Genomic DNA, 16,024 nt, shown 5'->3' on the forward strand with positions numbered 1-16,024 from the left:
AAAGACTCAGACTGAATTTTTTTCAAAAAAGAAAATAGAAAATGGATCATAATGCAGAAAGTCTCTAAGAATGCAACATACAGAGACTGAAACCTAAAAGTGAGAGAGGAATGACAGCCATCACAGCATTTGGCTCAGCTTTTCTGGAACTGTGTCAAGCCACTGTGCTGGCTTCATGACTTCCACTGTGGCCAGTGGATGTGACTGTGCCACCCAACCAAGAGTATTACTGTGTTTCTGTTTTAGTTTGGTTTGGTTTTGAGACGGGGTTTCTCAAAACCCTGTGTAGCCCTGGCTGCCTTAGAACTCTCTATGTAGACCAGGCTGGCCTCGAGCTCAGAGATTCACCTGCCTCTGCCTCTGCCTCTGCCTCCTGAGTGCTGGGATTAAAGGTGTACAATTAACAGATGCAAGGGACAACTCAACCAAGTGCAACAAGTGGTCCTTCCAGCATCTGAATTTGAGTTACTTATCAAAATACATTTGTAAGACAACTGGAGACATTATTTCAATACTACAGAATTACTGCTTTTAGCTATTGGTTAGTGGGGAGTGTCACTGGTTAAGACTTCCTACTCCCGTAAGTAACTCTAAGGAAATACTGTGTCATCCCCCACCAAAAGGAAAAAAAGACATGAAAGTAGAAGTAGGCCATCTGTAAAGAGAAGCAGGATTAGCAGAAACAGGAAGTGACAAGAGAGGGTAGTAGAGGTGAACATGATCAAAATGTATAATATGGATTGTGAAACTATCACAATGAAAGCACTGTAGTGCATAATTAACATGCACTGACAAGAGGTAAGAACTACTGTTCTGGTGTGTCTCAGAGTTATTTTGAAACTATGGGGAATTTCTTATTCATGAATGTTAGTATGCTACTAAGGATTTGCTTTAAAAGGATTCATCATGAAGGGATTAGGAGGATCAGATGAGCATACTAGTCAAACAAGACTAGTCAATCAACTAGACTAGTCAGATGCTGGTAAAGTTAAATAAAGCTGGGCTACAGATAGGTGACAGTTCATTCCATAAGCCTCCACACAGCATGTGTAAACTCTGCTTCAGGAGACAGACATTCTGCCTTCACAGACATTATTAGATTAAAGGAACTATTAAAGAGAAGATGGCCCAAGCAAGATCGCACTGTGAAAACAAATCGCAGTCACTTATCCATCATGGTAGGAATGTTGAATGTCCATCTCTGAAATGTAAACACTAAGAATAATTTCATGTGTGCCACACACTATTGTACATGTTTAAATTCCTGAAATAAAGCATTTAGAATGCTATGTGCAGTAATAATCACATTTCTGTTAAATATATATGCAGAGGAGAAAAAAAGGAAAGGACAGAGCATACCTCTCCACATTCTTACATGCTTTACCTGTTGGGAGTAACATGAGTTTTATTCCATCCTTTTGTGCTTATAATTTGCACAAATATGTAACTTTTTTCTTTTTCTGAGACAGGGTCTCTCTGTGTAGCCCTGGCTGTCCTGGAACTTGCTCTGTACAAGAAGCCGGCCTCAAACGCAGGTGTGCACTACCACCACCCGGCTACAAATAAGTAACATTCTTAATTCAAAATTTTCTTTCTTCTTTTTTTCAATCTCCCACCCCTATCACCCTTCATCTTCCCTACCTTCCCTTTCCCCGATTCATGATTTTTGGTTTGTTGGAGGGTGCGTTTGGTTCACTCTGGGCCTTCTGTGTGAACTGCTCAGTGGAGGCTTGCTGGGGTCACCAGTGGGCACGTGACTGGCATTAACTCCCCCATTACTTAACTTCCCCTAAGAAATAGTTCAGTGGAGAGGGTAGGGCTCCAATTCCCCATTTCTGGCTGGCTGCTGAGCCCGTTCTTAAGCAGGCTCAGTGTGGCAGCATAGCGGCTAAGCATTTGTGAAAAAAAGTCACATATGTGAGGTGTGCCCACCTGTCATCTCAGCACCACGGAACAGAGGTTGAGGAATGAGGCTCGAAGGCTTGGCAAGATGCTGTCTCAAAAAACAAAGTGAAAACCAAAAACAAAACCCCCACAAACATTAGAGAACAGCTGGGAAGCAAAACAAAGAAAAGCTGTGAGCAGCCCCCACAGGCAGATTTCCTTTAGCACGTCTAAGGTGATTCCATGTGAGTCTGCGTGTATGCCATTTCGCCTTCTGCCTTTGTTTCCTCACTTGCTACCGTTTGCTAAACAATATTCATAAGGATCACAGACATTTCTAGTGGCTATAAAATATTACCACTGTAAACATTACTATTAAGTATAGAAAACACGGCAGAAACATTTATTTTGAGACAGTCTCATTATGTCTTCCTGGTTGGCCTATAATTGACCATATAGACCAACATGGCCTCAAACACACAGAGACCTGCCTGTTTGTGCCTCCCATTGCAGACAGGCATTAAAGGCATGTGTAACTATACCTGGGTCAGAAATGCACTGTTAGTTAAAGTTACTCAAGTCAATTTGCTTGATGCAACATATTTATAAACAGTCTTTCAGAGAGCTGAAAACCAATTATTAAAACGTCTTCCAAGTGACTCCACTTTCCTTATGAGCTTCTAGTTACCTTCCAAACCTTGGCCCTCAGCTCAGCAGGCAGTGGCCTCCCTTGAATTATATTTCTCAAAGTTTCAAGATCACAACCTCCTGCTTCAAGGGCTTCTTCAAGATCTTTTTCCCTAAAAAAAAAGAAACAAAGAAAGAAAGAAAAAAGAAAAGAAAAAGAAAAAAATTCATTAAAATTACTGGACTCGTTTCCCCCATACGTAAGCATGGTAGGTAAAGGGTATATCTCAGAAGACAAGGGTTCTCGGCAGTCAGAAAGCAACAATGTAAAGCACTTGCAGCCTCCATGAGTTCTGCTTCAGGGACACAATTCTGCCTTGGCATAAATGATTTATCAGAAATTATCGATCAGAAGTGTTCAACAGGAGATGGCCCAGGCATGTTGATAGCACTGTGAATCCATGGAGACAAATCACAGTAACTTGTTCATGGCGGTAGGGATGGCTTGGTGCAGCACTCACCATGTGTGAGGGTCTGTTCTAAAGATTTTACAGATGTTCATTTATCATTTGTTTGTTTGTTTGTTTGTTTAAAAGCAGAACCCCATACACCCAAGGCTGGCCTCAAACTTAAACTCCAGTTCCCTCTCCCTCCATCTCCCAGGAGCTGGGATTACAGAGCATCACCATCCCAGTCTGCATGTGCTCTTCTTAATCCTCTACAGCCACACACATCACTGGCTGCAGTTAGGACACAAGACGAGGCAAAGATGGGTCCTGGACAGTTATGAGACACACGAAACAGCCATCCTATGGTATTAAAATTCCGTATCCTTGCGTTTAATGTGTCATCATCACATGGCTATAGTTGATAGCAAACCCAGGAGCCAGATTTTAGCAGTCTAGATCCCAAATTTATGCCCATAATATTATACTAATCAGCGGAAAAAATGAGAAACACTAAAATTCAAGCAAGAATTCAAAGCCCAGTAGTTCGAGACTATTCAATACATAGTTATATAAATGTTATGCCCAGAGCACAGCCTGATGTACAAAAAGTGTTTGATAAATGTCAGTGGAACAAAGAAGACTCCACTGTTAGGCTAAAGCAAAACTATAAGGAAACATCATTAAGCAAACTAGAGGGCAACTACGCTCAATCTACCATGTCTGAAGAAAAGGCAGAGCATGAATCTTCTTCCCGCTGTGCATGATTAAGATGGTCAGTTAAGGACTTCCACGATGCGTGAACTATTCTGCAGCTTAAAACACCAGTTCAATCAATTCCCTGCGGATTTCAAAGGTTGCGGTTCCAATAGTTTATTATTTTGTCATACATTAAATTCTGTAAAGATGTTTTTAAAAAAAGGTAATACGGACAGATAATTTCTAACATTCTTAAAGCAACGTAAGGAGAAGGGCAGCTGGGTTGCTAAAACAAGGAAACCAGGATCTTGTCTCTCTTCAGCAGTTGTAAAGAAAAATCAATTATTCTGATTAATGTAAGCCTCCCTATACCTATATGACCCTAAGACGGCTCTTTAAGTGTGCACACTTCATTAGACTGTTCCCTTCACAGAAAGGAATTAGATGAAAATGTAATCGCTTGGGTACGATCAACAGTAAAGCACTTGTCAAGTGTCCCTCAACAAAGTCCAAATTCATGTGAGCACACCGGTGACAACACAAGACAAGACATATTTTGGTCCTTAGCAAATAATCACTAAAAAAAAGTTGGAAGAAAAGGAAAAAGCATGAGAAATGTCAGGTTTAGTGTTGATAGTGCAGGCCTGCCTCATGAAGACAAGAGTCTGTCTGTCTAGTCCATGCTAACTAAGCTCGAAAAGACAGATGATTAGAATTTAAAATATGGTTTGTAACTATATAATTAAGAAAATACAATGTATGTCTGGTGAATAAATACCATATGTTTGTCAACTGTGTAAATGAAATGAGGAAAATATCATTTAATTGAGATGGAATTTTATATCATAAATGAACTAGAATTGTTCTAATTTTTAGTGCAAAACCTTATTTTCTTTTTGAAGTAGCTCTGCCAAATACCTTACTACTCCATCAGACATAGCAAGCACTTCCAAATACTTGTGGCGTCATAGTAACGCATAAGTGCACCTGTTGATGGAGCCGCTGCATGGACTCCGTGACGCTGTGCCCAGGGGACCACCGTAACTGTAAGCAAGTACCGTAGAATCCAGTAAATACTATACTTCAAGTAGTAAAAGACACTTCCCACCTAAATAATTAAAAATAACAGTGTCTTCTGAGGGAGGCAAAGGCTCAGGGTTCAGACTTTATACATGATCATTTGTAACTGTAGCAGACAGCAGCAAACGCTGCAGTTAAAGATTGTGCAGGATGAGCGGAGATGAGAACTCTACGTAGTATTCAGCCCTCAAATAGGCTCGTGTCTCTGCCTCTGAGCACGCAATATCTACACGTCTAACCTGTGAGTGGACAGGCTATAGTTTTTTAGTCTTCCTTGGCTCTAAGATACTTTGAACTGACCTTATGAGCTACAGGTTGGACAAACGTCCTAGACAGGCAGACAAGGTCCCCAAAAAGTATAGGCTTTATTCATAAAAACAATGACCCCCTTTGCTCGGCAAGTTCAAGACACGGCAAATATCAGGCTTTGTGACTGGAAACTGAAAACCTCCCTCCCGGCTCTGTAACTCTGAACCTATAACACGTGTTAGCACACAGCAGGGTGTTTCAATGAGCTGCCAATAACAAGCTAACGACATAGAAGTAAAATTCCAGCAATGGGTGATCTCAGGATTCATGAGGACTGTGGGAGTTCAAGGTCAGCCGGGGAACTACAGAGTGATAGGTAGCCTGTCTCAAAAACAAACAACAAACAAAAACAGCACACCCCTAAAAACAGAAAGTAAGAACTACCTTCAAATGCAATAATCATCAGATGTTTTGTGGCAAAATCCTGCGAGCACTCTAACCCCAGCTGCTTTAGAATTCCAGCCAGGCAGACACCGGCTTCTACTCCAGCTATGAGCTGAATTTGAACCTCTTCCATCAGACAGGAGCTGGAACATTTGGAACTCGTGCACAATTGTACAAGAGACAAAAGCAGAACCCCCAGCCACTTCCAAGCTTAGTATGCATTTTGTCTGCTTTTTCCTCCTGCTAGGTTCCCCTGTCCATCCTCAATCTGAAGGGAGGTGACTAGTCTTACTGTATTATATATCGTATTGGTAAGCCATGTTTGGTTGGTATCCCTGGGAAGCTGGAGGAGTGATTCTCGGGGGGGGGGGGGGGGGAGGGGAAGGAGTAGTGGGGAGGGACTGGGAGGAGAAACTTTGGCTGGGTTGCTTCTTAGTTAGGTTTCATTGCAGTTTAGTCCACTATCGTCACTGCGACCATGGCAGCATGCAGGCAGACATGGTACTGGAGAAGCTGAGAGTTCTCTATCTTGATCCGAAGGCAGCACCAGAAGACTGTGCTCTACTCGGCATAGCTTGATCATATGTAAGACCCCAAGGACTGCTTGCACAGGGACACACTTCCTCCAACAAGGCCACACCTACTAATAGTGCCATTCCCTATGGTCCAAGCAATCAAACATGTGAGTCTATGGGGCCACACCTATTCAAACCACCACTGGTTATAGTCTATGAGAGAAGAATAAATAAAAAATAAAAAGAAACATCACATCCACTAGAATTCACTCATTACTTCCTCCCACCAGCCCGTCCTCACCTTGTCCCCAGCCTGTAACAATTCATTTATTCCATTTACCTATTTGGAATAGTTCAAATAAATGCAATCATGACCTTTAATGCCTGCCTCTTCTGTTCGCATTATGTTTCCAGCTCTGCTCGTATTATGGTCTATGGATCAGCAAACGCTTTTACTGCCAAATACTCTTCCACTGCATGAGTATATCATATTTTCTTTACCACCTGATGATGGAGTTGTTTCGAGTTGGATATTATGATTACTATTAAACTTAAAAATAAACACCAAGAATTCACCAGGTTAAATGTACAGTTTATCCTTAAAGAGCTGAGGAGGAATGTAAGAATTACATCTATTCTACGGATGGGAGTGGCTCTCTAACTAGCTGGCAGTTCATTCGGATTTGTTTAAAGGTAAGGCAGCCTGTGCACAGATTAAGCCACGACAGCTCAGTATATGCATCGCATCTTCAGAACTGATAGCTTTAAGTCTGACCAATTGTTCCTACTTCTAAAATAGCTAAGTAACCACCTGTAAGCTCCAGCAAACAGTATGACAAGCCGCCAGAACGTGTCTCAAACCATTTCAAAGTTTAATTCGTACCCTGTACTGCTGAGTCTTTCCTACTGCACAGCTCATGAGACATCAGCCCCAAACTTCTTTTTTTTCTTTTTTGTCCCCAACAAAATATTTTTATTAATTATTTGGCAACTCCATACAATGTACTCTAATCACACTCATGTCTCATTTTTCCTGGAATCCTATATCAAGTAAAGAAGATGCTAAATATAGTTAGTTGTTTTGGACAGACATCCCTTACAAACCTGACAGCTACAAGATTTCATCACTATGCACAGGAAAAGGATATGGAGGTCACAAAAGTTTAGTTCTGTAAAATTAGAAATTAACTATAAATAGAATAAATGCCATTAAGTCTTTTTTTAAACTTTTCTTTTTTTATCCACAAGCCATGAAGATCACATTTTACCAAATGGTACCCACAGTAGCTCTTCCTCTTCTAAGGAAAAACTTCAAGGGATTACTACTTAGTGGGCAGTGAGGAGGGCTAACAGATGCATGGGTAACGCTGAAACGATTCATTTCAGCTGTAGCCTTTTCCACACTGATCTACGGAAGAGTTTCCCCACTGATGAACAGTAGCCTCGGACTGCTCTAGCTCCTCAAGGGATAAAAGTCCCCAGCATCTCCCTGTTTCCCTGCTCATTTACTTCCTGGTGTACCTGTGTATGTGAACGTGCACACGCCACAGCACATGTGTGGAGGCAACGGGGCAACTTTCAGTTTTCTGATCCTGGGGATCGAACTCGGGTCATCACGCTTGGCAGCAAGCGTCTTTACCCTTTACCTGCTGGGCCACCTCACTAGCTCACTTTCCGTGGAGGTATTTTCAACCAAAGCCATGTACTTAGAGATTTAAAAATAGTGCACATTGTTTGCCTAAAATAGTAATGGAATGAAAAAGACAAAAATCTGCAGAGACATTATGCATATCTGTTATAAATTTCTCTTTTTTTTTTCTTTCTTTCATTTTTTTTTTGTTTGTTTGTTGATGGTTTTTGGTTTTTTTGGTTTTTTTGTTTTGGAGACAGGGTTTCTCTGTGTAACAACTCCGGATATTCAGGAACTCATAAAGATCCGACTGCCTCTGCGTTCCAAATACTGGGATTAAAAGCAAGAACCACCACACGCAGCTTTGTTACAAATTTCTACTTTACCCAAAATATGATTTTTTTTTAAAAAAAGTACTATTTTTCCTGAAAACACTATCTTAAAAAACAATAGTCTGCATGAAAAATAAAAAGTGACATCATTATGCTACATCTGGGCAATTATTCACAAAAATACTTTATTGACTTAAAAAAATCATACTTTGGCAAGAGAAGTATATGGCAGATTTACATTTCAAAACTGGATTCCAAGCACTGACAGAGATTTACTTGATAAAAGACATTCTCACTTATCTTCATCGTGGCTGTTAAATCGTATGGCATTCACAAAACAAACCTAAAGCAGGTCTGGGGTTCATTGGCTCTGATGGTGCCTACATATCCTAGCACTGAGGCAGGAGGACTGCCGCACTCAAGGTCAGCCTACTTATGGGTTCCAAGCCAACCTAGACCTTGTCTCAAACAAAAAAGGATTTCTGTATTCAACTGCATGTTCGTGAGAGGGCACATTTTATAACTTTTACCCTTCAAAACAAAGAAAAGGGGTCATGGCGGTGAGTCAGCAGGTAAAGATGCTTGCCGCATACGCCTGCCTGCTGACCTGAGCTCCACCCCAGAACCCACATGAAGGTGGAAGGAAGGAAAGAACCGACTCCACAAAGTTGTACACACACACACACACACACACACACACACACACACACGAGTGCAGGGGTAGGGAGATAAAGAAAGACTAGAAAGTCTTTACAGGGGAAATAATACATAATAAGTTACTTACTTCCCTATCATTGAATTAAAGCAACAGAAAAATCGCTGAGTTGTTAAGACTATCAAAACAGTGCGCATGTTTATATGTCCTATATATTACCACAAATAAATACACTAATCTTTCAATATATGATAGATTAAGTATCATATTAGCATGTAGTATAATGTAAATGCATTACATGTATTTAATCACATATATTAATATATAACATTAAATAATTTATTTTCCACTTAGATGATGTAGGTAACCATACATTAAAGTTAAAAAAAAAAACAGTGATTTGGGGTAGACATATGAGAGCACAGTATTATGAAAATAAAAGATTTATAAAGGTATATATAGTATACATATATATAATTTCTCCTTATTATCCTATCATATCAATCATAACTTATTTCTTCTCATGGATACAAGCGAGTTCAGTGATATACACATTTCATACATATCCTCATATCCACATAGGGTCTACGAATAGTCAATATATGCTCAACAATGCACATCTTTGAATACTGTGCTTTCCAAAATACATAGCTGATTCAACATTTGATCCACATTTTTATGAGGAATTGCTTTAGGAGTCTCTTAAGGGATATGTGACATATATGACATAAATGCAATCAGTATTAGAAGGACCACGGGGCTTACAGAAGGGAGATGCTGACTAAGTACAGATCTTTTATGAACAGGATTTTCCAAATGACCACTCTAAGTCCATCCTCTCACCTCTAAGAAGGCACGGACAGTAATTCTGAGTAATTCCTGTCTCAGAGAGCTGCTGTAAGATGCACATGTGTGTGTGCACATGGGTGTGTAACTGGAAAAGCTCTACGTACATGCTTAGCAACATTTCTTATATTTCCTTGCTAAAATCCTTAAGCAAGGCTTAACTTATGACTTGTCTCTGAAATGTTTTCTCACAGACTCACATTTGAACACTTGGCCCTCAAACTGTGCCACTATTTTGTATTATTCCTTCTGACAAAATGGCGAATTAAAGCAACTAAAACAAAGCACTACAGTGCACAGCTCTGGCTTTAATACTGCTTTCATTTTTCCCCCTAAAGCCTTACCCAGCAGCCTGAATATAAACCGCACTGAGTAGATGTTTGCTGAGCCATGAATGCTTTGCTAAACGATTTTGCTTTCTGATACATAAGGGCAGCTATTGTCTTTGGTTGACACCAAACAGAAGACACATTTCAGCATTATGTAGAAGAAATGCTTTGCCGAGTAAAGTTTATCAACTCTATTCAAAATTGTCCTCTTCATAACTAGCTGTATATTACAGTATACGTAGATGTTTCTGAATAGAACTGATCCTTTTACAACTAAAAGAATTTAAGAAGAATTGAGCAAAACATTAGAATTATAAGTTAAAGTGCATATTGAGTAAAATTTATCAATTTAAGTAAGTTCAGAATGCCAACAATTATATAATTAAAAGAAAAAGTTTGACTATGGCTTTGGGTCTCTAAGGATTATTTAAGAAAAAAAAGACTCAGGTCATAAAAGCATGTGTACAACCCCAAGACTGGCTTCTTTATCATGTCAAGGAGAGCATTACCAACTTTTGAATTTTAAGAATTTAACTTTGAGCCGGGCGTGGTGGCGCATGCCTTTAATCCCAGCACTCGGGAGGCAGAGGCAGGCGGATTTCTGAGTTCGAGGCCAGCCTGGTCTACAGAGTGAGCTCCAGGACAGCCAGGGCTACACAGAGAAACCTTGTCTCGAAAAACCAAAACCAAAAAAAAAAAAAAAGAATTTAACTTTGTTGTGGCAGCACAGCACATCTTTAATCCTAGCACCAGCAGACAGATCTCGGAGTTCCATGACAGCCAGGGCTATACACACACCACCCACCACCAAGAAAAACCACCTTTGTCATGAAAAACAAAAATGAAACCAAAAACTCTTAACTTTATCAATATAAATTCTAGACTAGTTTTTTTTTGTACCATATTTTGAGCTCACATGGCTAGAGTTCTAAAGAAGTGGGAGCTTAGACAGTTTCTGATCACCTTTCCAAAGGGAATAAGCATTATACCAGCCAGCAATTAGCTCATGGGAACACTAATGTTAGGTACTATATATGAAATGGTGCCTTGGTATGCATCGCTCATGGTTACACAATCGTTGGCTTTCGTTCATACATACATTCATCCAACAAATATTTACCGAGCTGCCTGCTATCAGTCATTCCCCCTTGAGAAGTTCACTATCTATAAAGCAATAAGTGAGACAGCTCAGCATTTAATGGGTTTTCTGCCAAGCCTCATTTCCTGCGTTCAATAATGGAAACACACATGGTGGAAAGACTCATGACAGACCTCCACATGTCCCCCTACATGTTAAGCACATGAACACACATCTACACACAAAATCTTAAATAAATAAAGAGCTTTGTGATTATATAAATTATAGCATATTAAGTTATACAATGTAACACAATATAAAAAGATAAATTCCTCCAACTTCCCATTCTGAGATACCTACTACTCATACCTTGTTAGTTGAAGTGTACTTCATGAAGAAACAGAACTGATAACACAGAGGAGCTCTGAAATAAAGAACCTCAGATCCCACCTAACACCTACTGAATCAGTTTGCCTTTTTAACAAGCTTCAAGGTAATTGCAACACGTTTAAATTTTAGGAAGAGCTGGTGACTTAAAGCATAACTAAACACCAGTAAATCGGTAAAAGTGATGTCAAAGAATCTAAGTATTCAAAGACTTAGTTGTTTTTACTGCCATGTGGATGGGTGCTTGCCTGCATACACGTGAAGCATTCGGGGCCTAGAACCAGCAGAGGCCAGAAGAGGGTGTTGGATCTCCTGAAGCTGGCGTTACACAGTGTTATTTTTGGATGCTACCAACTGAATCCAGCCTCTTCAAGAGCGGTGGGTGCTCTTAGCCACAGTAAACCTCTCCAACCACTAAAAAAGACTTTAAGCCCCTTCCTGAGCTCTTTAAAGAGTATATACATATTTCTAACAAGTTCAACTATCTAGTTCCACTTATTAGGAAAGAAACTGAATAATAAATACTGATCACTGTCCACATAGAAAAAAGACAGGAAAACATAGTAAAACACAGTGACAGACAGGTATGGCAGTGCTGGCCTATTTAAAATACCACCAATCAGCTACAAAAAAAGACCCAAATGTGTCACTGTATCACACTACCTTGACATTCTTTTTGTTGTTTAGTTTTTTGAGACAGGGCCCCACCATGTAATCCAGGTCTGGCCTGAAGCTCACTATGTAGATCAGGGTGGGGTCAAACCCTGCCTCTGCCTCCTGAGTGCTGGGATTAAGGATATGCCCAATCAGGCCCATGTTTCTTGATGTTCTTAAATTAGCCTTCTGATCTAGATCATAAAATCCTAGAGGACAGGAGCCTAGGTTTTTCTCTCGGCTCTCTTCCCTCCCTTCATTCCCACTTCTCTCTCTCTCCTCCCTTCCCCTGCCCCAATCCCCTTGACCCCTCTTTTCCTCTCACTTTAGCTATTTCATGTTTCTGAAACAGGGTCTCACTCAGCAGCCCAGACTGCCCTAAAATTCACAATGTAGCTCTGATTAACTTTGAACTTGCACCAATTCCGCTGCCTCACTCTCCTGGGTGAATGAAGCTGGGATCACCAGCAAGCCACCACACCCAGCCTAGTTTAACTCTTACACACTTCCATTTGTAGACTGAATGATCCTTAGCCATCAAGATGAGTTTGGTGGTAGCCTGCAAAATGCACTGTGGAAAACTTTACAAGCGACAAAGTCAAACTAAAACATGACAGCTAAACTAGAAACCATTCTGCAAGGATCTCATTTACCAAACACTCAAAGAAAAGTGGGCTTACTAATCTATGGCCCCCCAATCCCAAAGTCTTTCCTGACTCTATGGAAACTGGTCAGGAAGAGTGAGACTGGAGAGAAGAGAGGGTAGAAGAGGATGGGGGTGGGGGGAGACTAGAAATCTCAACAAACATCTCATAGAAATAAAACAAGAAGGAGCCCACACCAAACACGCAGACTGTGCTGGGTAGGTTTCTGTCAACTTGATACATGCTGAAGCCATCTGAGAGGTGAGATATCATGCCTCCAGCTGTAGGCAAGCCTGGAAGGCATTTTCTTAATTAGCGATTGATAGGAGATGATGAAAAAGTCAGCCCTGGGCTGGTGGTCCTGGGTTCTATAAGAAAGCAGGCGGAGGAGCATGAGGAGCAGGCCAGTAAGTAGCCCCACTCCATGCCCTCTGTATCAGCCCCTGCCTCCAGGTTCCTGCCCTGTGTAAGTTCCTGTCCGGACTTCCTTCAGCGATGACAATGATACGGAAGTGTGAGCCAAATAAACCTTTTCCTCCCCAAGGTCATTTGATCAGGGTGTTTCATCATAGCAATAGTCACCCTAAGACAAAGATCTCGCCCCACAGTGCTGGCGCACTCCTTTAATCCCAACTCTTGGAAGGCAGAGGCAGGAGGATCTCTGTGAGTTCGAGGCCTGCCTGGTCTACAGAGAGATTTCCAGGACAACAAAGGCTACACAGAGAAACTAAACTATCTTGAAAAACAAAAAGAGCAACAAAAGACATAGACCTTAATGGGACCTTTAAGAGAACAAATGTTGCTACCAGCAACCATCCACTAGAGAGACCTTGCCCGTAACCAAACACACACATGAACTAGGAACTTCCTTATGATGTTTTAACTCAGAAAAATTCTTCCCAAGCTCCCGACTTCATGCAGAAGATCATGAGTTGGATCCCAGACATTGGACGGTTGGAGATTGATTTTCACTTTGATTGTGACTGTGCCCTGATATTTTCCCTCTTGAAGGAAGAAACTGTTTTAGTGGAGCCCACAGTTAAAAGACTTTTAATTGTAAAAAGACTTTGGATTTTAAAAGAGATGGATATTTTAAAGAGATTGAAATTTTAAGAATATGTAAAGACTGTGGGACTTCACGATAACCGCTAGGTCACTTTCTAGACAGTCCTTATCATTGATTCTTAAAAGGTTTCCATAATGGGTTGGAATCTTTTTACTGAGCTGACACTATAGATCAGTGTAGGTAGAGCACCTGTTTACCATGGACAAGTCCCTAAGTTGCATTTAGGGAATGCAACTTATATACCCACCCATCCCTCAAAAACTTGTACAGATTTTCCAGACCTATCTTTCTCTTAAGTCAAGCAGTGCTAGTCATTATTCCCCAAATAAATCCTTAATTTTCCTGCCTTTGCCTCCATTTCTGCCGTTTCTTTATTCTCTTAACAGCACGATCTGGGATTTAGCCTCCCAGATCAATGTTAAGTCTTCCTGATGCTTCAGAGTCTAACGCACACACCAGTGCCTCCATGAGCTTTTGTAATGCGTGCTGAAATGGTTTCTGCCTCTTCTCAACTCCCACAACATTTATTTACAATCTCAAAGAACAAAATTAACTTTAGCTTGCTAGATGTGTACCTGTCAGTCCCCAGAAGACCAGCTACTCAACTGCTATATCGTGTATTCCTTTCTGCTATTTCTATTGTCCTCAATGAGTAAAGTACAAATTTACCAAAGGCTTGCACTGTGTGTAGGTACACAGTAACAGTGATATATAAACATTGTGAAAAACAACAGCAAAAATCCATGAGTATTACACCTGGTCAATACACTTAGATCAACTGTAAGATATACTCGTGTGCACACACACACACAACTTCAAAAGTAGAAGTGTCCACCAAAAATTAATGACCCTCAGTGGAAAAAATAATGCCTACCAAAAAGGTATTGGCAGGGTTGGGGATGTATCACAGTTGGTAGAGTGCTTGTCCTAGCACACAGGAAGCCCTGGGTTCAATCTACAGCCCGACACAAACCAGGCAGGATGGAGCTCGGTTACAAGCCAGCACTCCGGAGGAGAAAGCAAAAGCATTGGAAGTCCACAGTCATCCTCAGCCACTCAGAAAGTTCGAGGCCAGCCTTGGGCTACATGAGTTCCTTTAAAACCCAAATCTTCCCGCAGCCCCAGAGACACATGCAAATGTCCGGGAGAAACAGTAACAAAATTCAAAACGCCATCCAAAGCCATGAAATTAAATTGTAAGGAAAGTGGTGGGAAAGAAAAAAAAAATAATAACAAATGTCAGAAACTGTTGGGAGACAAACAAAATTAATAATAATAATAATATATATATTAAAAAAAAAAAAGACAACCCTGAACTACGTAGAAGGAATCTTGCTGGGTGTATCTCACGACCTCTGCACTGTCAAAGGTCGCGGTGGTTATTTCAAAAGATCTCATTTCAAATGGTCTGAGATCTCCATCCAAGAACTTCCTCCTTAGTGCGCCCATTCCAACTCCCTGGTTAGGGACTCGGCGAACTCAGTGTGGAAGCCACTCTCTCCGCTGGGCCAAGCGGGAGGACCTGACTTAGGCGCAGATCCAGGACGGCCCCTGAGTCCCCGGGATTCTGCCCCAGCCGCAGAAGCCCGCGGGCAGAGGGGACCCTGAAGCAGAGGGGGCGGGGCAGGGGGCTCAGAGGAGGACAAGGTGCCTTTTGCTCCACGCCCCGCCAGCCAGCACCTCGGGGACAGGCAGGATGGAGAACAGGAAGAGAAGGGGCCAGTGGGAATTAAACCTGGGCTCGCACTCACCAGCTGTCCCCGCCCGACGTTGACAGTGGCAGAAGCTCTTCTCCTTCCGCCATTGCTGTTGACGTCCACGTCACTTTGCCGAAAAGTGGACCTGGCACCGAGACTGTCTCAGAGATTCAGTGTCGTAAAAGGAGTTATGAAGTCTGAGACTTGAGACTCACCAGAGCGAAAGAGGGAGGAGGCGAGGAATTGGAAGGATGCAACGTCACCGCGTCTCTAGGGCGAAAGGCGGAGCCCGGAGCTTTGCGAGAGGGAGAAGATTATGGAAGACCACAAATCCCAGGATGCCAAGGGCCCGCGAACAGAGTGGGCGGGGCACAAGGCTTGTGGGCGGGGTTCTCCGGGATGGGGCGGGGCGCGGGGCTGCGGCCAGGCGTGGCTCAGAGGAGACTCTGAAAGTGAAGCATCCTGGCTTGGCGTCTTAATGTTTGGGTCTCGGTTTGGCTGTCCGGTGTGAGCCAGAATTGAGAATCCCAGCTAGTGGAGAGAGGAGGGCAAGTATGAATCCACACAGAGAAGGTAGGCTGAATGGAAAGAAAGGAAAGGACAGACCACATCATTTGTAGAGACCATTCAAAAAAATAAAAAGGCCAGGGACTTAGTAAACCATACAGCACTTGCCCAGCATCCTCAAGATTCAATCACCAGAGCTACAAGAAAAATAAAAATACACGAAGGACTCTGTCAAGCTATCCAGTTAAGAAAATT

General features: G+C 41.7%; 1 protein-coding gene across 3 annotated transcripts in view; it reads right to left on the reverse strand.

Annotated features, from left to right (window-relative positions):
• Nucleotides 1-15,545, reverse strand: part of Tbc1d23 (TBC1 domain family member 23) — a 54,205-nt gene extending 38,660 nt beyond the window's left edge. For 2 of the 3 annotated variants that reach the window (XM_085832463.1, XM_085832462.1), the window contains exons 1-2: nt 15,317-15,545; nt 2,573-2,684 (exon numbers count right to left, since the gene is read on the reverse strand). In XM_085832463.1, coding sequence (XP_085688589.1) covers nt 2,573-2,684; nt 15,317-15,369 — 165 coding nt within the window. In that variant the 5' untranslated portion in view covers nt 15,370-15,545. Of the gene's footprint in view, nt 1-2,572; nt 2,685-15,316 lie in introns of those variants that run through there. The other variant, XM_085832464.1, reaches the window with a different exon arrangement.
• Between the last annotated feature and the right edge of the window lie 479 nt (nt 15,546-16,024).

The sequence above is a fragment of the Mus caroli genome, unplaced genomic scaffold, assembly GCF_978045245.1.
Source record: "Mus caroli unplaced genomic scaffold, Mus_caroli_1 scaffold_17, whole genome shotgun sequence".
In the NCBI taxonomy this organism is placed as follows: domain Eukaryota; kingdom Metazoa; phylum Chordata; class Mammalia; order Rodentia; family Muridae; genus Mus; species Mus caroli.